This window comes from Larimichthys crocea, chromosome XVII (assembly GCF_000972845.2).
Source record: "Larimichthys crocea isolate SSNF chromosome XVII, L_crocea_2.0, whole genome shotgun sequence".
Classification (NCBI taxonomy): Eukaryota; Metazoa; Chordata; class Actinopteri; family Sciaenidae; genus Larimichthys; species Larimichthys crocea.
Window position 1 is genome coordinate 20,813,712 of NC_040027.1, and position 22,190 is coordinate 20,835,901.

The window sequence follows — 22,190 nt, forward strand, 5'->3', positions numbered from 1 at the left end:
CCCCCCCTGCTCCCTAAACCTGGGAGGAGAGAGGGAGGAGATGGCTCATTATTTTAAAGACACAGCGGCTCTCACAGCCAACCCCCCCCCAACTACATAACAACCCTCCACTCCTTTACTCTCCCTCCTTCTCCTCCCCTCTTCTCCATCTGCCCCCCGATGACCCCCCCCCATCTTCCTGTCAGTCGAAAAACAAGACTCCATTTTGCGGAGGGAGCTCCCAGCAGCACCGTCTACTGCTTCCCCCTCATGGCCCACTAACATTTCTTTGTGTCAATAAAGCTTCTCCAACAAGGAGACATGACATATGTGAGAGCCTGTTGGCATGTCTGTGTGCGGAGGAAGACCTCACATACAGTAACATATTTGGGGAAAATACATTAATGTGATAAGGTCATGTTTGTTTCCTCTTGGCGTGTCTTGAAGATCAATGTGGGCCGAGGTGAGTTGCACCCTGGCCCTGCTGGCGTTGCGTAACGTAGTTTGTTATGTTGTCGTGTTGCACAATAGGTATCCGGTTAGTGCTGCAGGCTGACAGCGACTGGGTGGCCTGAAGGCCTGTTTGATGTGTCCAGGAGATAAGACAGGAGGGGCAGAGAGGTGTAAGGTTGCTGTTATCACTGGGAATAACACCAACTGCCACATAGTGGAGGGAGAAGTGTGTTTTTGTGTTTTGGTTTCCGGATACAATATGTGTCTAATAAAGTGGGTGCGGCCAAGGCAAACCTGGCTAGCTCGTGTGAATGAGTAGCTGTTGTTGTTTAAAACTCTTGCTTTATCAGATGAGATGCTGAGCAGCTGAAATTGATTTATTTGTCTTTTTTTATGAGTTGTTTTTGGCTGCCGGTGAAGCTGGCTGCAAGCGGACGTGTGCAAAGTTGAGCGAGCTTTGGCCACGTCCACACTACGTGGATACACTTGAATACTCCATTTTTAAATAATTTCTGGTGTTTTACAATTTTTACACAGGCAGCTACACAGGTGGACAGAAAACACTCTTGTGTTAATAAATGGTCTGACAGAGCAGCAAAAAGTGGGCCAACGTGACGAATATGAGCTACTGACTACACAGTGTAAAGCTAAAAAAAAACAAACAGGATGGCTGCAGTTGTTGACTTTCTGTCATGTCCAGAGGAGCACTGTTAGAGCTAATGTTTAATATCTCACCTGGACAATTATTTCCTTTTTATCTTAAAAAATTCACCATGTCACCATGTCAAATAAGATAACAATTGTCGACATACCTGCCCATGTTTCATCATTCTTAGTCCTGCTGTTGTGTATTCAGGTGAAATGTTTTTAGGCTAAATAGAATAGCCTCTATGTTCTGTAAATGTGACAGATACAGTAAATAGCTTCATGATTTACTATTACAAACATGCTTAAAATAATATGAAACACTCATGTCTTGCATGGATATTTAAATTTGAATTCTGTGTTTTGACAGGTAATAAACAGACTCCTGACTATTTGATATTTTCCATTTATTTATTTATATATAGATATATAATATATATATATATATATATATATATATATATATATATATATTAATTATATATATCTCCACATCTCCACGTCTGAATAACTCACCCCCAGTGCCAGTATCCTGTTGTAGTAAACAACATGGTTTTATTAGACAGCGTAGTGATTACAGGTTTTATTGGCTTCATATCCATTATAAAAAGTCACCTAAACTGTTCCATTGATGTGCTGCTGGTCAGAGTTTGTACCTGGATTGTTGACATGTTTGTCTCACTAACCATTAACAGAAAGGGAAGTTAATGTGTAGCTTATACCTGGGAAATGACTAGGACCAACAACAACTCAATAGAACCAGAAAGCAGTCCACTGCAATGAATCTTTGACTTTTTCTATTTTAAGATGCATGTTGCAGTGAGATTGATTTTTTTTGTTTGTTTGTTTGTGTGTGTGTGTGTGTGTGTGTGTGTGCGTGCAAAGTGGTAGTGTGGGATTGGGTGTAATAAATGGGGGGAAATAGCAAAAGGTGGCAAGCAGATGGGGTTCACACCATTAAGAGGCATTGAAGACACTTACAGTGATACAGAGTGTGATTAGCGGGTGTGTGTCTGTATTATCGATCCAAAAGCAGCAGACTATAGTGGAGACCATTAGATTGCCTCTGCGATAAGGGGCTCAGTCTTCCCTTGTGTGCACAAGCTAATGCTCTTTTCAATATTTTAGTTTTTACACCTGGAACACACAGTAAATTGATTATATTAACGAATATAATGTTTTAATATTGGGGCTAGTTTCCTATTTATTTGTAATAAATTTGCGGGGCACCGTTCGTATTTTGATGTACTTTTAGTGTTAGAAAGTGTTAGAGTTTTAAATGACAAACATTTTAGTGACATGACTGTGAAAAGGTGCTTAATGTTTGTTTCTTTTAGTGGCAACAAGTTTATGATATTGTTTTCCACAACCATCTATTCTGGGCTGTTATGGCTGGTAGTATGGTTGATAAAGTACATGCATGGTTGAGTCATCTGAACAAGTTAATATTATATTATGTCTCTCCACTACCAGTGTGCTTAATGAGCATGTTCACCGAATGTAAATGTCGACACTGCAGGATTTGTGCGTGCATTTATGCAAATGTACCTGTCCAAACATCATCCAAAGCGTCACTGTGTCGAGCAGTAAATCATTTTTTTTCCCACTTAAAGCAGCAAGTCTGTTCACATAAGCCAACGTTTGCTTTGACGGGGTGTTGACGGACAAGCATGCGCATATTTTTGGGCGATCTGGTGGAGAAACATTCCACCTCTGTGATCATTCCTGACGTTTTTTCTGTTGCTGATCTAAACTAAGAGGACGTTTGGAGGAAAATGGTTGAGGTGATGAATCTGGGCTGTGTTTAAGAGGTGTCCTCTTACCTGTTTCTATGTTGCATTATTGATTGCAGTTGAGAGGACGACACGTCTCAGACCTTTTTTACAAACCATTTCACTAAAGTAAGTCTAGTCTGAAGCTAGTCTATGACTCACTCCTGATTAATGCACTGTAATGCTTGGTAGCCTTTTTTTTTTTTTTTTTGAAAAATGATAAACATGTTTTATAATTTAAACCATGAGCCCTTCTCCCCGCCTACATAGTAATTGTCCTTTATGTGCAGAGGAATGCAGTGGAAATGTGCATCTTACCATTTGTAGCAAGCAACAGCAGCTTGTCTTTTCTCTGTGTACACCTCCTTAAGTAACTGTCCCCTAATGAATTCTCCACTCTTCTGATCTGTGTGTGTGTGTGTGTGTGTGTGTGTGTGTGTGTGTGTGTGTGTGTGTGTGTGTGTGTGTGTGTGTGTGTGTGTGTGTGTGAGTGTGTGTGTATGTGTGTGTGTGAGAGCAGCTAAAGAGTATGAATGAGCATGGATAAACATTTTGCTTCCAGGCTTATTTCTGTTAACCCCTTCATGTCTGCTTCATTCAGATCAGACAGTACCATACAATCATTTCCTCTCTGGAGAAATACTGGAGCCAATGAGACGAGAGAAAGAGACTCTGTCTGTGTGAGTGTGTGTGAGAGGGTCGGGAATGTACAGAGGACTTTTGTGAGGCGTCTTCGTGAATGGCTCTGCTCTACTTAATGCAGATCACTAGTGGTTTCATGGCTAAAATGGAAAAAGAAGCATCTGTTGATGTGCACATCCGGTTGTTTTAATGCTGTTGCAAATCACAGACAACTCTTTTGCTTGTTTGGCCGGCTGCTGTAAGCCACAGTCATGCTAATTAGAAGGAAGGACACGTTTCTCCATTCATAAAGTGTGTATGTGCCCTCTACATTGCTTTCTGTAGAACTAATTGAAGCTAGTTTGTTAAATAATATTAATCAACATGTAATTGTTCAAGAGAAAATGCCAAACAAACCCTTAAAACTTACAATTTAATGGAAATTGATTGATTAATGGAAACAGTATTTAAAAAAATAAAAAAATAAAATTGCAAATAATTAAAAATAATTGCACGTCAGGCAGAGTCAACAGCATGACAAACTACAGCCTCTAAAATGACCATGATTAACACACTTTCAACAAAAAACAGAACATTAGCTTTGTTGAGGTGTTGTATTCAATTCCCATTTGTTTTAGCAGGTGTAAATAATGAGAAACCGGCAGCATAAAGTGTAAATAAACATTTGCGGATGTGCTCTGCAGAGAGGTGTCTAATGTTAAAGTGTTGTAGCAAAGCTGCTTTTAACTGTAAATTATTTTCAAATTAAGACCTGAGAGGCATGGCAAAGCTCAAAGGGTGTCTCAACAAAACTGTTTATGAACTGATTAACTATTTATGATTGCCCTGTTTTGTTCTTTTTTATTCTCATCAAGCTTCATTAGGATTCATTTTATTATTATTATTATTATTATTATTATTATTATTATTATTATTGCTTTGTATACTTATTACTATCCTTCTATGATATCTTTAATTAAATAATTTGAAGAAGCTCATGAAAATACATACTTTACTGTTATTAGTAGTATGTATGATTATATGTGACGAATAAATTCACTTGAACAAATAACGTTTCTCACATCTCCCTTCCTTTCTATCCTTCCAGTCTGCCAGAGTAAGGACATCCGGAACAATGTGACCAACCTCCAGTCGTTGGAGAACTGCACCATCATCGAGGGCCACCTGAAGATTCTCCTCATGTTTAAGACCAAGACTGAGGACTTCCGGGGTCTCAGCTACCCAAAGCTACGAGTGGTGACCGACTACGTGCTGCTGTTCAGGGTCTACGGCCTCGAGACCCTGAGCGATCTTTTCCCCAACCTGACGGTGATCCGCGGAAACAACCTCTTCTTCAACTACGCTCTTGTCCTTTATGAGATGCTGCAGCTGAAGGAGGTGGGCCTCTACAGTCTCATGAATATCACCCGGGGTGCCGTGAGGATCGAGAAGAATCCAGACCTGTGCTACCTGGCCACCCTTGACTGGTCCAAGATCCTGGACTCGGTGGAGGACAACTACATCGTGGCCAATAAGAATGACAGAGAGTGTGGAGATGTGTGTCCCGGCACGGCCCAAGGTCAGACCATCTGCTCACAGAACACCATCAACGGACACTTCAGGGGACGGTGCTGGTCACAAAACCAGTGCCAGAGAAGTAAGTGTATATGTGCATCGGTATTCAGTGTTTTCTTCAGTATTAAAGTAATCCAGTGATAGCTGTGTGTACGCCAAATATAGATTAAAAGACACATCGCAACCCACAGCTAACTAACTGACTCCATGGCAACATTATCCTTCCTGTTTACATCCCCACCAGTTGTCAGACTTTGAAATCCCCTGCTTCATACCGATTCTCTGGCAGGTGTTTAAACCACCCTGACAGTCACCAAATTAACAAAAGGACTGACATTTCTGTGTGGAGCTGTGGGGGGGAAAAAAAATCTCCATATTGACTGGCTGTTGTGTGCAGACATGATAGTGTAGCACCTTTTGCAGAATCCATCACACTGCTTGTTGTAAAGTGGTCCGTTGGGACACGTAATGAGAATATGCACTGGAGATTTTCCTTTTCTCCTTCTTCCCAGAAATCAATCGAGACGACTGATGTTTTCACTCCAAATGGTTTATGTAATGATTTCTATGATGCGGAGGGTTGCTCCTAATATCAGCAGCCAGGGGTCGCGGACTGCCTATGATTAGCATTCATTGACTGGAGCATTGTGGCCAAGTGATCTGTAATTATAGGCTCAGGGTCGGCTTGATGTGTGAAATGACTCAACTGCATTGTTGAGTCAGGGAAGCTGCAAGGTAGGCATTATGGGAAAACAAATGCAATGAAAGAAAGAGAGGTTAGAGTTGAGGGACAAGAATAAACAGTATAGTACACGTGTTTGTTAGAAATTGTGTAGATTTTCTCTCCTTTTTTAGTAAAAAAAAAAACTAAAAACGGTGTGTTTGCTTGGTGCTGCAGGCAGCTGCCAGTGCGTCGGCCATTCAGTCAGTCAGTCTTTCCTCTCCTACCATAAACACAGAGAATGGCTTCTATTGTAAGACACACAGAGAGAATGCTTATTATTTTTTTGAAGGCGATTATAGCTTGTGTTGTTTTTTCTCTTCTGTCTCTGCGTCTGACAGAAAAGGCTAGCGTTCAAAGCATAACGACCTCGGCCATGTTTATACTTTAACATTGAGAGTCGCAGCCCGCATATAACGTTGGCTCCTCGATTTTCTGCCAGGTCTCACTGTCGGGAAAGTAAAACAGGAAATGGCTTTCTTTGTGTCTCGGTCTCCGTCTCTACACACACACACACGCAAACACACATTGGCTTTAGAGTTTGGGCTTAGACAAGGTGAACAGCATTCAGTTTGTTTTAATGGTTAGGTTAAAACAATCATTTTTAGTATTACAGGGGAGGAGCCGTGGGACTTGAAGATTGTGTTTCCCAGAGCTCCAGGTGTTGGAAAACTTTCAGACTTCTAATGAGGATCTGATGACACAATTAAGACCTCAAAATTCAGCTTTAAACGCCTTAAGGCAAATGAAATGAAAAGCTGTTGTCACTGATATTTGTGTAAACACGGCCTTGCATCTATTAGAGCCCGACCGATACATGGATGATTTTGTCAGCCGATATTGGTCTATCACAGATAATAAAGAAAAAGATGAATTTAGATTATATTCTCTTTGTGTTTTTTTTTTTAATGTATAATTATTTACAATGATTAAGTGAAGTTTACTGTTTCAGTATACTGCTGTCATTTTGGACATAAAGCTTATTTTTAAACTGCACAGCGTCAGCAATGTGCTTGGTGCTGATGACAAAGATGTGGACGAGCACTTGGGCCTCTCCACAGTGTGAAACACCGGACACAGAATATCAGCCAGTATAGCCCTGATATTGGCATTGCCACAAACGCAGTATCAGTCAAGTGAGACATAAAAACCTAAGAATAAGCTATTTATCAAACATCTATGGCTCGGGCGGTCGGTAGCCTAGTGGTTAACGCGGCCGTCCCGTGTGTAGAGGCTATAGTCCTCGCTGCAGCCGGCTCCGGTTCGAGTCCCACATCGGACAGCCTTTGCTGCGTGTCATTCCCCTCTCTCTGCTCCTTTCCTGTCTATCTTCGGCTGTCCTAGCGATAAAAAAGGCATAAAGGCCAAAAAATACAATAAAAAACAAAACAAAATCTATGGCTCAAAAATACTAATAAAAAATAAATAAATAAACATAGAAGTCCAAATGTCTCTGTAGGTTGGTTATAAGTAGATCTAACATGATTGCAGTATGTAGACAGAGGTGTTTGTACAAAATATTGTTGGTCATGACAAATTATACATTAGCTGAAGCAATATGTATAATTCACAGGTGGTAGTAATTTTGCTACACCGTTAGTTACACACCTTTTTACCTTTTTTCATTTTCATATTCACTGTCTGAACTTTGAACTTTTACTCCTAACTTGAGCATTTTAAAAAAATGTAAGCTGACAAACAGAAGAGGGTGGACAGTATATCAAACAACCTGTGTGCATGTGCGTTTATGTATCCTTTGCTTCGGATAGGCCAGGGGAGCAGGCATGACGCTGTGCTCTTTGTCACGTGACAGGTTTACCAGTTTAGTCAAGAGCTGTGTGTCAAAGCAAGAGCCATTTCTAGAACATGATGCAATGGCTGTGTGCGTGTGCAGATGTGGGCTACACATAGGGATGATATGTGTACACTGACTGTAAATGTTTGCGAGTGTTTGTGTGCGTTTTGATATATACGTGCACTTAAGTGCCTTTCCCCTCTGGAGGCAAGAGCTACAGCTCTGCATTGCCACAGACATGTTTTTATCCTACGGCAGCCAGACTTTAAGCTGACCTGGTGCTTTTCTCAAATCAGCACTGTTCTAGTTTAAAATAATATACATATATAAATAAAAATGACTGTAGCAGAAATGATAACGGTAATATTAGCAGTGAGTTTTGTGTTTTTAATGTTGCTTTTATGCAGCTTATTGTTATGCAGGTGTAACAGTGTCACATGAGTCATGTTTCAGCCCCTCGGGTCGACCTATGTGAGATGTGAACCTCAAGAGAGAGAAATGTTGTGTTTCCCTTGAGTGCTTTTGCAGTAAAATGCAGTGAAACACATGCTGGGTGGTGGTGTGAGGAAACTGTAGGATCTTTAATTAGAGCTTCTGTGAATGAAAACTCACAGTTTACAAAGTTAGATGCACACATGCACACATGTGCGGGTGTCCACCAAAGGGGTTTGGGTGCAGGGCGGAGGAACATTAGATGGGGCATTAAAGTTTATGTGTGAGTGGAAACTGTGGGGTTGTTTTTGTTGTGTTTTTACAGGGTTCCAGTTGCCTTAGGTAAGAGCCAAGGGAGAGCCTGCATTCCTCTGATCTTACACATGTTCCTTACAAGAAGGAAAACCACTGCGAGTGTGTGTGTGTGAACCAAGACATGTCATGTTTAACTGTGCAGGGCTCTTAAGTAACTTGTTGGCAATCCAAACAGGCTGGAAAGTGTATGAAATCTGACATTCATTGCCCAGTACTCTGTTTTGTATGTGTGTGTAACTGACGCACATAAGCTTTCGGTGTGTATGTGCCTCCTGTATATTTACAACTTTGTGCAGGTAGCTGTTCGGATGCGGAGGTCAGTCCAGTAGTAAGTTTTGCCGAGTGCACTCAGGCTGCAGTTTTCTCAGCTTTTACAAGCTGTCACCAGTCACTGTGGCTTTGTTGCCTGATTGAACGTTGGCGGTTGCTTGCTCTTTCCTCTGGACAACAGTAGTGCAACAGCGTATTTCAAGTGTGGCGTTGTGTTGTGCTGTAGAACAAGGCATAATAGTGGTTTATGACAGATATTTTCTCCAAAGAATCAAATCGTTCTAAAGCCTTAATACGTTGGATTCTTTCAGTCTTACACGTGCCATTCTGCAGCTCAACCTGCACACTGATCCTCCAGGGGAAAACAGAAAATGAAAAAAACAAAAAACAAAAACGATTTCTCAGTCAGGCATCATAAATATGAAACATGTTTGATACCGGTGTAGAAATATCAGGTTGACAAGATAAAGAACAGAGCCAAAAACGGTTCTAGAGGAGAGAGGTTGTCAGGTCTGAGATCAGTTCAAGGATCAGTGGCACCTGCTGTAAGTGAGACAGACAGATATGTAGGCATGGATATTTTTTGCAACATTTGCAACCACATGTTTGATGCATCCAGGATAAATACAATATATAAAAATGCAATAAATATTATAATATATATAAATAAATATTAGATGGTTTGGTCTCTGAAATTAATGCAACTGTAAGGAGTTCCTTTCTGTCTTCTTTCTGTTGTTTCGAGTTAAACGTAGCAGATTTTTGTCGGTGAGATATTTTAAATGACGTTAAAATAAAACTGTTTTTTTTAAGAGAGTCAGTTGAATTTAGGAGAATGATAGATGGATGTGTGAAAGCTGAGTTTATAGATGAGACAAAGCTGTATTTACAGATGAGAGACAGATGGATAGTAGACACATGCGAAGGCAGATTGCCAGTTGGAAAGCAAGCACACAAAACCGAGGGGTAGATTTACAAATGAGTGGTAAAGAGAGAAAAGTACAGAGAGAAAGGAAGTAAGGGTAATATTCACAGATGAGAGAAAGAGGGACTGGGAGCAAACAGTGGATCTCCTGTTTAGATAAGGCTCTATCTGTTGCTGAGGCCTGGCACACTGTGTTCAGCCCCACAGACACCAGGCGAACACTGTGCTTGCACAACTCGTGCACACAAAAACATACACACACGAGCAAGAGGAGAGAAAGCTTTTCAGGTCAGAGTTCACTTCAACTGCGCCTACGTGCTTTGTTTTTTGCTGCAATTGTTTTGAGGTGCACACACACACACACACACACACACACACACACACAGTCACAGTCACAGTCACAGCTTCACCTCCCCAGTGACAAAAGCCACAGAGGGAAAATGCCCTCTCGTCCATTACACGTAACACTCTGGGACAGTCACAGTCACACAGGTTAAAGCTGGGCTGGTGGTGATCTAAATGGGTCAATGTGCGTCATTCGACATGGCATTGTGACCCTCCCACTGACCGGAGTTGAACGCAGGTCGGACACTGCCCTGCTTTGCTGAGGATGGGAATTTTATTTTGATATATGGACGTTTAACTAACCTCCACGCTTTTGTAAAAACAGAGGCCAAGAGTACAGGAGAGGTTGAGCAAGAGAAGGAGAGCGTGAGGAGAATAGAAAATGAAACTTTACAGTGTTTACAGTATGTAATGATTCTCTGGAGCTCCCAGCAACTGAAACTTTAATTGCACGGAAATAAAATGTAGGCGCAGGTCATGTAAAAAAAATACTCCCTACACTAGAAGCAAGAAAAATATATTCTTAATTTCTGTTGAGGCTGAGTTAGCCAAATCAAATCGGCATCTTTGTTCTAGTAGTTCTGGTGTGTGCGTTTTTTTTGTTTTTTTTTGCTGGGGGTCAGTCCAGGACATATTTTTTTGGCATCGCTCAAAATGGGAGCAAAGTTGGTCTTTAAAATTCTCTAAAGACTCGAGGAACTCGCTGGTCCTGGCCAAGAAATAATGTCCCATATAACCTGCTTCATTTTTTAGATATGCGCTTACCTCTGCCTTCAGTTTTAATGCTAATTTAGGCTTAATTTTTACTCACTGTAGCTTCATATTTAATGTACAGATACAAGAGTGATCTAACTCTGAGCAGCAAAGTAAATACACACATTTCTTTTAATATTGAATTATTCCTTTAACATCTACGTATGTTGCCATTAATTTGTGTCACAGTGTTGTTTCAGTCAGGTAATGATAACCGATTAATACTCGGCTCAGATTCATGGTTGCCGTGGTAACTGAAACTGTCATCAATGACATTTCCATTAGTGTTTTATTCATTATGCTATCAAATAAAACTGGACAGTCAGTGTGGATAAGATGTGGGCCAGATGAGGAGGCCAGGAGGGAAAGAGAAGGGGTTGGGCAAAGCAAAATAAACAGAGCAAAACAAACATGGCGGGGCGATTCAAGTGTGACTCCCAGGTACACACACACACACACACACACACACACACACACACACACACACACACACACACACACACACTTTTGCCAGATTGGCAAGTGGCCAGGCTAGAGGAGGCTAAAGAGAGAAAGAAAATGACAGTATTAAGGATGGAGGCGTGCAATGAAGCGTGCTGTTGGCCTGCGCCCACAACCAAACAAAAACACTCAGCTAGACCAGCCTCTTAATTGGGGTGTAAAAGTGTCTCCTCTCCTCTCGGGCTGCTTCCAGACTCGCTTCTCTCTCGATCTCGAGTCCTCTCTTCTCTCTGTCTTTGGTTTTCTCGCTGCAGTTGTTTTTAATGAAAAGTAAATGAAAGCATTTTCCTAAAGCTGCTGTTCTTAATTAGCCATTTAGTGCTCAGCGACACAAGAACATAAACACAAAGGGACAAGACTGCCTGATGGTGCAGGAGCGTTAACACTGTATGATTTTCCAAGGATCTTTGTTCATTTTGGGCACTACTGTATGTAAAAGTTATGGCTTATCAAAAACTACTACTTCTGCATTACTTCAGGGCAAAAGGAAATGACCAAAAAGTACCAAATTTCTCTAATAACTTTATTGAATTATTTGTTTTGGGATTATACTAATACTTACTTGCGTATTAATAATATCTTACTGTTAAGTAGTTCATTTAATAAAAGAAGCTAAATATTTCAATGGTTACATTTTTGTACACACTTACTTAAATATTGCCTAAATTAAATAATCTAACCGTAATAATGCCAGATTTTGGCTACAGACAGATCATTTGATACTATAAAAGCATTATTGATCCACACCTGCTGCTGTTTTAAAATTACGCCATAATTCTAACAATGTTTAAGACAATGACACCAAACCAGAACTATATGCGGCCATAACACAGAGCAAATAAAGTGCTGGCCAGTAAAAACAACAACAACTAATATCTCTAAGTATAATCTGCGTATTATAGAGAGATCTGTATTGAACTTGATGTGTGAAGCAGCAGCCTTTGCTCTTAATATTATTCACTGCTCTCAAGCCTCCATCAAGAGGAGAAAGCTTGTTGTTTTTCCTGCGCGCCCACCACATGCCAATCACCTGTCTCACCCTTGTGTTTGCTTTTTGGGGATCAATAGTTGTGAGTGGTATACGAGGAATACGAGAAGAAAATGCATAAATACACTCAAAATATATGCCCAAAGGGCATGTTTATATTTGTCTCACCATGTATAAACATTGTCAGAAAATGAAATTTAAATAATCTCAGTGTGGAGCCCCGTGGTCACTTCAACTTTGACCCAGATGCTTTTCCAGTGAGAGGGGGACGCGAGTTAGAAACGCTATCCTTTGCGGTCTTCTCCCCACACTGGAATTAACTTAGCTGCCTGGAAGTGGGAGCTTGTTTTACAGTCAACTTAATAACTTGGGCACAGTAAAAGGAAAACAAAGTACTGACCATGTGCTGTGTATATAGCATAGTAAAGTGTGAGCATTTATCTATTTTAGGGATATACAGTCAGAGATTTGCGTGCAGGACACATTAACACATTCATCCACATTACCATTGATATTAGCAGTACATTAAATTGATTCAGTTGTTTTTCTAGATGTTCTGACCCCGGTTATTAATTACAGTTAGTCAAAACTCCTGATTTTTGCAGCACATTTCAGGAAATTCTTCTCTTCTAAAGTGAAACAAACACAAGCCCTTTGTCTTCCTTCTGTTCATTCAAACAGAGAGCAAACACTCGAATGATAGTATTTGAATTGTTTCCAATTACCTAATCTGGTCCAGTTTCCGAGTAAAGTGAATTGCAAGTGATGTGATCCTGATAGTGATACACTCTTAGGCACCGAAGAGAGAGCTGCGCACACGTTCTCATCACTCTCTCATTTATTGCCATAGACACATGCAAGCTCCTCTTTGATGCTATCCATTTGTGATAGTTAAAGCTTTTCCGTGGTGGCTTGCCTTACACCAACAGACAGACACACACAGACACTCACTGGTGTTTGAATTACCATGAATATCTTATAAGGGACAAGGAGTGAGAGGAAGAGTATAAAAACTGAAAGAGAGGGGAGGAAGGGTGGAAACAGACAGATGGAGAGGGAGAGTTAGTAATTGTGCTCTTGTGTTTTCCTTCTTGGCGGCTTGCATTCTTGTTAACAAATCCAAATTAACTTTGATAAGCTGGCATCAGTTATGCATGTATATGTGTATGTCTATGTGTGTGTGTGTGTGTGTGTTTCTGTTCGTGTGTGTGTGTGTGTGTGTGTGTGTGTGTGTTTCCCTCTACCCGCTCCATTTGTGCAATGAGTGCAGTAGCAGGCAGGCAGTGCTAGCCGAGCGCCCCAGGGGACCTGGAAAACTCTCTCTCCTCTCTCTCCTCCAGCTCATCAATGGACTGACACTCCCACATCCTTCTCTACACACACACACACACACACGCGCACACACACGCACATGCGAGTGTAATGGTACACATGCACAACAGATACACACTTGCACAGAGAGCCAAGTGGAGCAAAAACGTACACACAAGGCTAAGTGGAGCACACTGACACTGTTGCCTACTATTCTAACAGACGATTGGCTGTTAGTAGAGATGCAAGTAGCCTGTAGTGTGGAGAAGATGGGGGGGCTTTTGAGGATACCAGCATGCTGCCACAAGACGTATGGCTACTGTGCTGCACTGTGTTGTTGTTTTTTTAAGTGTCAAGAAAAAAATGCATATTTTATTTTTGTTAAATTAGGACAAGTAGATATTGAGAAGGAGACTGAAACAGTACCTCACCAATGAGGGTGATTGTTTGACTCCCTCTGTGCACGAATGGTTTGATGTTTTTCTGTGAGAATTCGTGTGTGAGCTGTGGAGCATGTTGGCAGGCGAGCGGTTGTTACAACCCGAGCTGTCTGAAAGGACTTCCTCATTACTTCCTGCCTTTGTCCGAAGCACTTCCTACTGCCGAGCTGTACAACTGGGCCCTGGGGGGAAGGCTGGCGGGCGATGAGAGCGGGGCGGAGGGGGGTATTATTTACATGTGAGAGCGAAGTGAAAGGAAAGAAAAGTTAGATGAATGGATCACAGCTCTCGAGATCCGCAACCCCTTTAACAGAAATGCCAAGCTCTGACGGTGCTGCAAATGTTTATTTCATTAATCATCTCACAAGCCTCCGGCGAATACAGACCCCCGGGTTGTGAGCCTGTTTGTCAGATATTGCTATACGTGCAGCTGAGACATGAGGTGAGCCGTAAGGATTGCATAAAGTGTTTGTGTGTGAGGGAGGAAAATAACACGACCCTCCATCTGGTCGCGGGAAGGGGATTGTTTTCAGGTGTTTGGACAGATCAGATGACTCCCTGCTTCCAGTTCTGACATCAACCCCTCACACACACAAAAACACACACACACACACACACGTATACTTGGTAGTGAGGACACAGTCTGATCAACAGTAGCCCCCCATGTCCTGGTATTGCGCCAACATGGTCATACAAGGAGTCCTAACGTGGCCAACCAAACACAAGATGTGCACAGTGCTAAACTGTTGTGAAACTTTAATTGTGTACACACTTCCTGGAGTATCCAAAAGATCACAAGTGTAGATAAAGCACCAAACTAACAGATTCATCACAGATGGTGTCCCTATTTTTCAGTCCTACAAAACAGGGCTAGAAGTACAGTAGCATGGTAATAACTAGAAAACTGCATTTCCTGCAGAAAATGTGGTGTGGATTTGTTCTGCTGAAATGCCTGATGCAAAATTGTAAAACGAGATGAAAACTGTAAACAAAAAACAACTGTAAACTGTAAAAAAATTTAAACAGTTGAATACAAGTTTAAAAGTACAAAGTCTTGTGTAGAGTTTAAAGTTTAAATGAAGTCTGTAGCTGAAAGTATGTAGAAGTTGAACGTGTTGAAGTCTGTGCCATTCATTTTGATGTAAAATTTTAACGTGGAAAGAGTTGAATATTTTAAAAAGTATGGATGTTACGAATCAGTAAAATAATAGCCATCATGTGCTAAATGAGCTGAATGTTATGATAACTGAATGATTTCTGTAGGGCAGAGTAGGTAGGAGTAGGTGCAAGAATAATGCTAAAGATTTGAAGAACAATAGTGCCGATGCCAATGTCATGTTATCGCGGAGGGTTTTTCAGCTTATCCACAAAATCTCCTCATAATAAAGTGACTGTTGTAGCACTTACATGTACATATGCACAGTTTTATACGATATAATACAGTGTATTGTGAAACTTTACGCGCTGCTCTTATTTCGGAATACACATGAAGTCTTTCAAATGTTTATGAGTAAAGGAAATCATAAAATGAAGTGTTTATTATAGTGTTTATTGTAACATTCCTTCTATAAACATACATACATGTGCCCAAAATAAAGCAATGTTTTGTAAGTCAGTCCCTACCTGTACATCATTAAGTCACTGTGTAGGACACAGCACTGCTGCAACAGCGGAGCAAGGATGTATGTTCATGCATACGTGATCTCAGAAGCACGTGTTAGAGGCTTAACGTAGTCTGTAAGCACGGCTTCTAGTATGTACTGTATTTGGAATATGTGATGCTTATGCTCCGGTAAATACCGTGAATATAATGGCTTTGAGGTGGTACAATGGCTCGACTCGAATGCTTGAAATGTTTTTCTCAAGAATTTTGTCGTTACATCACCTTCTTGGGAAAGCAGTGTTTCCCACAGGTTGAGAATGTATTCGTGGCGGCATGTGGGTTGTGGAGTTGAATACTTGAAAAATTCTTCTTCTTCTTTCCAGCTATTATTTCTTACTGGTTTGACCCTGTGCGCATTCCGGTTTGGGCGAGCAAGAACAGTCAAAACAGTTGTTAAATCTCAAAAACATGCACACACACATGTACTGAAGGAGGCTCTCAAAAGTCCGTCTTGGAAATCATCTTTGTGTTTCTAAACTTGCTTTTCCTGAACCCGAACTTGTTTGTCCTCATATGACCTCCTCATCCTTGAAGTTGCTTCCAAACCCAACTCTTTCCACGTAGTTCTGACCAGACCCACTTCACTGAATGTCATGTCCTTAGCTTTCAAGAAATGGATCTTTTCCTTGAACCATTAAACACGGAGCCCAGCCTTACCCGGAACGTGTCAAATGTCTAGAAAAGGAGCATAATTCTCAGTTAACAGGCACTTTGATGGTGACCAGCACTCCTGCACAGGCTGTAATGGTGCAGTCAAGAGACGCTCTGTCTATTTAAGGTGATACTTGTGACACTAGGCTCGGGGGGCGAGGTGGGGTGGTGGGCTGGACAGATGCGGAAGAGCATTATTGGGAGAATCTGACCCTGGTTTGACCTAGGGGTGAGCATGTAGATGCTTGGGGGGTCAGAAACCAGTGGGCCATTTGCAACACACACAGCTCAAAAAGACAGGAAATGCCATTGTGGAACATGGACAGGTGTGTGTGTGTGTGTGTGTGTGTGTGTGTGTGTGTGTGCATAGTTTTTTAGTCTAGCAGCAGGGATACACATGGAGTCTGAAGTCTGACTAGCTGCTCACATCTCTGTAATAAAGTTTTGATGAGTGTCAACATATATATATATTTTTTTTGTCTCTTTGATGTCTCCCCAGCTGGAGCACCTGGAGCGAGCTTTGACATTAAACGCTGTCGTAAGATATCTCATAAAGAAAACTAGTACCGCATCTAGTAAGGAAACGGTGTCATGAAGCGTTTTGTTATGGTTCTGTCTGAGTCTCTGTGTTATGCTGAATGGCTCAGTGGCTGGCTGTGTGTCACCCCTACACTGTTGGCATCAGTACACAGGCTGGCATAGCTCCAATTTGCAAAACAGGTACTTTTCTCTGACCCGCACCTTGTACTACTTGTTGTAGCGTTTGTATTGAGACTTGTAGCATTGTTTACCCAGGGAGCAGGTAGAAGAGCTGTGTAGTGTTTATGCGAAAGCAAAAAAAAAAAGTGTGACATTCACGTATGGATGAACTTAAATGGAGGATAACCAGATAAATCTTGGTGCCATCTGTGCGCTTATGTTTGTGTGTCACATGTTGAAACACAGGATGTGAAGATAGGAACATTGTAGTCTCAGCAGCGGCCATAGGATGATGTTATGAATGTTCGAGGTTTTCTCTATAAAATGAAATAAAGCCATATCTCCCGTTTGATTATCATTAAAACAAAAGGTTACTTCCTTTTCCTGAATATGAATCTATTATTCCATCCAGCCGAATGTCTGGCCTCACTCCTGCTGCTGATGCTGCTGCCGGAACAATCCTGTCGTATAAAAGTGATGTTGTAAAAACATTAGGCACTCTCCTCCCGATAGCTTGAGTGGTAATATATATTTGCAAAGACAGATATAAAAATGCTCTGATAATCTTTCCCCTTTTTGCCTAAATGCGTCCCTTGATGATAGCGGTGTGGTGACAGAGTTATAAGGCCGCAGTAAAAAAAAAAAAGGCCGCTGCCTCTGTTCCACGGCCGTTGTATGTTATCTTTATCGAACAGACTTTTGTAGCGCGGGACAAAGCTGCTGCAGCTCATAGAAAGCATTCCCTGCAGTTTCATCTCCTTTCCTCTCCTCGCTGCACTTTGATGGACCCCGCTGCCCCCCCCCTCGTGAGTAATAACTTTACCAATACAGTTGGGATGTCCGGTCGTCTGGTGTCGAGCAGAAAAACACAAACGCAGCTAAAACGGCACGATGAAAGAAGAGAAGAGGAGAAGGGCTCTTTCTTTTTCTCTCTCCATTTCTTCTCCCCCGCTTCTGTCGCTCCACCTTATGTGAAAGATCCTCCCTCTGCGCTCCCTCCCTTCTCCTTTTTTCCTTTCTGTCCCTCTGTTCCTTTTGCTTTGTGCTCTGTCTCTCTCTCTCTCTCTCTCTCTCTCTCTCTCTCTCTCTCCCGCTCTTTCTTCCCCTTGCACACTGTGGTATGCAGACATGCAGGAATTTCTGGGCCTCAAAATGATAGACCAAACTTGTCAGCCCTGGCTCCTGTTACTAAAGATGGCCGCCCTGGCAGTGTGTGTGCCTGTGATTGGTGCGAGCCTGAGTTACTCCCCGCGTGATTGGTCATAACATGTTTGTCCACAGCTTCTGTTTTTTTTGGCAGAAGTGTGAATGTCAGGTTTTTTTGGGGGGTGGTGGGTTGTATAAGACACAGTTTTCATCTGTAATTTGTGACTGTAACTCTTCCTTTCCTCTGTTTTCTCTCCTGCACAGTTTTGGCTTCAAAGACCGTGTGTGTGTTACTGCGTGCTGCTGCTGTGTTTGTGTCTTCTTGTGTATGTGTGTGAATGAGCAGCGTGACGCTCGGAGCGACTCTCACACTCAGCAACACTTTTCGTTTTGTAATAGTCCGCACATTCTTGATTAATCAGTTGATCGTTTGCTCTATGAAATGTCAGGACAAAGGGAATTTACTCTTAACAAATGTGTTGTTTCATCCACCAAAGGTTGAAAAAGATATTCTGTTCAGTATCATATCAGACAAAGAAATGCAACAATTCTTAATGTGAAGTAATCAAGTTAATACATACCCTCACACACTTTAGCTTATGTTTAATATATAGACTAAAGTAGGATTAAATAAAATTAGGATACATGTAAAATCAGATCGATCCATGTAGAAAAAAAAAAGCTAAATCACATTTTATGCAGACAAAGCCTCGAGATAAACTTCTCATGGGGTGCAGTCGAGTCGTGATATAGGCAGATAAATTATAATAGTTTTGTATTTTTTTTCCTCTGGGTCTCTGCAGGCCCTGTCAATCTGAAGAAACTACACTCTAAACTTGTATTATTTGTGCTTCCTTATATATATCGAAGATGACACTGAGTAGCACCCATAGCTTGTCCTTAATATAGACTATGAGCTAGTGAGCAAGACTCTTACAACGCATGTGTTTGTATCACCAGGCAGAATGATGTCCAGCCCAGCTAATATTTAACATGCCTTGGCTGTTGCCTCCTCTCTCCAGTGTCTCCTGCTCTGGGCCTTGTGATGGCATTGTTGCAGCTAAATAAGGTTCTGCTCTGGTGCTCCGCTCGCAGCCTGTCAGCCAGACACACTGCACTCTGCTGTCTGTTCTACACACTCTCACATACACATGACATAGATGACGCTCGCAGCTATGTTTTGCTGATGTTTTGGATGAACTGCGGTGCACCTGTGTTCTCGTGCGCGCTCTGTGTACACCCATATATCATCTGACTACTCCTAGTGCGATTTGTATCTTGACATAGATAGAGTGGAATGAGTTTTTGTTTTTCTTTTTCTGAGGAATTTTGCTGTCATGTGCTTGTCAGTTTTCCTTTTTTAGCTCGCTTGTGTGTACTGTACCAACATCTGGCTCACACAATTCAGAATTTAGGTTAATGAGATCAACCCGACCCGCAATATTTCTGGTGTGTGATCAAGTGAGCATGTGACCCAGTGTAATTCATATCAATCACGAAGGGAGAAGCAGGGGACATTAGGCGACACACGACAACACCACCAGTCCATCCGCAGGCCTCTAGCCAACTAACCCAGTACACAAACCACCATTTTGGAACAGCCTTTCGCTCTCGGTGTGGCTGCTTCTGAAATAAGAAACCAAGAGGAAAAAAAGAAAAACACTCCCAAGTGAATCCTTCTTTCGTTGCAAGATGTACTTTTTTTACACTTGATTTTTCTAATGCATCTGATAACAAATGGCTTTGCTTGTCACCCACATAAAATGTAAGCCCCCAGGAGGAATGCTGGTGTATGTCCCCCTTATCGTCCACCATCTCTCTTCCTGCCCGCCTGCCTCAACAAATCCAGGCAGAGTGTGTGTGGAGAGGGGCACCCCTCTGGCCAATTCCACTAAACTAATTGGTTGCAAGGGCTTGTGGGTAGAAGGGAGTTTGGGAGCAGTGGAGAGTGTGTGTGTGTGTGCGCGTGCGTGTGTGTGTGTGGAGGTAGGCCAGCTTCAGGTCCTATTTAGTGTGTCTCTGTGTTTATCCCTCAGTTCCTCCCAGAGCAGGAATGGGAACACCAAGGGAGGAACTGGGCGGGGCTCCTATTAGTGGAAGTGCGACCCTTGCTGGAGGGTTTAACATTAGCAGAGAGGGGGGAGATGCCCAAGTAAGAGAGGTCAGCATTAACTAAAAGAGGGAAGAGCAATGACAGGTCGACAACAACAACCAAAAAAATGGAGTTGCGGATATTTGCTGTTAAATCACGTGAAAACTATGCAAAGATTATAATTCCAGCTCTTTATAATGTTAGAGAGGTTTCAGCATTGCTGGACAGGAAAGCATGACGAAAAAAACAAAACATAATAATATAACGTCTAGAAAATACACTAAATTGCTAATTTACTTTATATAACATATTTCATTTTTGTGGTTCTTATATTTGAAGATGTTTCCAGAAACACATTTAACACCCTTATTCAGGCAGCGTAAATGACCATAAAGTTGAATATTTATATTGTATATATCTATAATGAATTAGTGGATTGATCTGTGCATAACTGATGAGTAATTAAGTGTTGGATCAAAGCATGAACACCCGCCCTGTCCCTTAATACTTCACTTAAAGCAGTTCAGAGTCAACGCTTGTGTGTTTGTGTGTGTCCATGATTGCCTCTCTGTGTGTGACCCCTCGGAGGATTGGATAGCAGTGATGGAGGACTGGATACAGAGAACAGCTTGGATGACAAACTCGGCTCCCAGTTCTTTTTGATGGGACGTATGTCTGTAGGAGGGACTGTCTGGCGCTCCATAACTCCATACTGTGGACAGTATGTGTACGTGTAGATTGAGACAGATGCTCCGGTCTCTCCGTCTCATGCGTGCCACTGACAGAGATAGATGTGCCAATAGTACTTTTCAGGACTGCAGAAAAATAGCTGTGGTGATGCATGGCACTGGGCACTGTTCGCTATGTGATTGGATGACCGTATTACCCCACTGTCCCCCTCCCAACATAATATTTGTCACACTTGCTTAAATTTTATGTTTGTTACCATTTTACATTTAGTCATTTCTCAGACGCTGTAATCCAAAGTGACTTACAGAGAAGGAACAATCCTGTTTAGTTCTTTTTATAGGGGATGGTAATGATTCAATGAATCTCTGCATTGATCAATCCAGAATATGTTAACCACGGGTAAAGGTAGTCCATTCACCAAGGTCACCAATTTCCTATGTTCACTTCTTCAGGGATGATTACCAATCACTTCACAAACGTTACAGTATAGGTGATTAGGGTTGCAAAATTCTAGGAATTTTCAAAGTTGGAAACTTTCCTTGGGAATTATAAAAATGTATTCATACAGTAGATAGCTGGCTGATAAGTTAGATGTTAAATAAGCTATAGCTATGCCATTTATGAGGCTGTCTTATCATGATGCTAACTTACTCTCAATTTCTAATAATTCCCATAAATTTCCATGATTCCCATGGTAAGTCTCCGATTTGGAATATTTCCAAAATTCCCAAGCTTAGCTTCCCATGGAAAATTACTGAAAATTTACTAGAAATTTTCCACCCTTTTGCAACCCTATAGGTGATTAATTTAAGTAGTCCCAGCTCATGATAATCTTCATGTCCAAGACCAAATGCAGTGAAAATAGCTGATCGAATGTGATGTGATTAAAATGAAGTAGCAGTTTGATTCCCTCCGTTGTGAACATAGCAATAATATTTGCTGTACACCCCTCTCTGTCAACAGGTCCCTCTATGAACACTTCCTTATTCTAGCTATAGCCGCTGATGGCATCAATCATCAATACCGGTTTACTGGCTCTTGTTACCCGCTTGTACCCCTGACCGCCCAGACTCTCCCTTCTGTGCTGATTTAATTTAGCCCTCATTCTACTTTTTAAAATCTTATTACAAAGACACACACACACACACACACACACACACATACACACACATGCGGTTGTTTACCTCTGCCTGTCCAATGTTCTGTGGCAGAGAATCACATCTGTTATACAGTGGTGTTGTGGTGTTGAAGTACGTATCATATTTAGAAGCTAACCCCAGAAACTTGGGTTTGCTGCATACTTAAAAAGTCATTGAGCAGTTTGTTCTGGCTTGTTTGTTATTGAGCGATTTCAGCAAGTAAAAACAATACAAGGATCGACGCATTTCACATCCCTGCTTCATCAGGT

At 41.6% G+C, this 22,190-nt stretch overlaps 1 protein-coding gene across 1 annotated transcript in view; it reads left to right on the forward strand.

The window, feature by feature from the left end:
• Positions 1 to 22,190, forward strand: part of insrb (insulin receptor b) — a 76,554-nt gene that overhangs the window by 16,436 nt on the left and 37,928 nt on the right. The window contains exon 2 of the mRNA XM_019256835.2: positions 4,579 to 5,127. Within this exon, the coding sequence (XP_019112380.1) occupies positions 4,579 to 5,127 (549 nt within the window). The remainder of the gene's footprint in view (positions 1 to 4,578; positions 5,128 to 22,190) is intronic.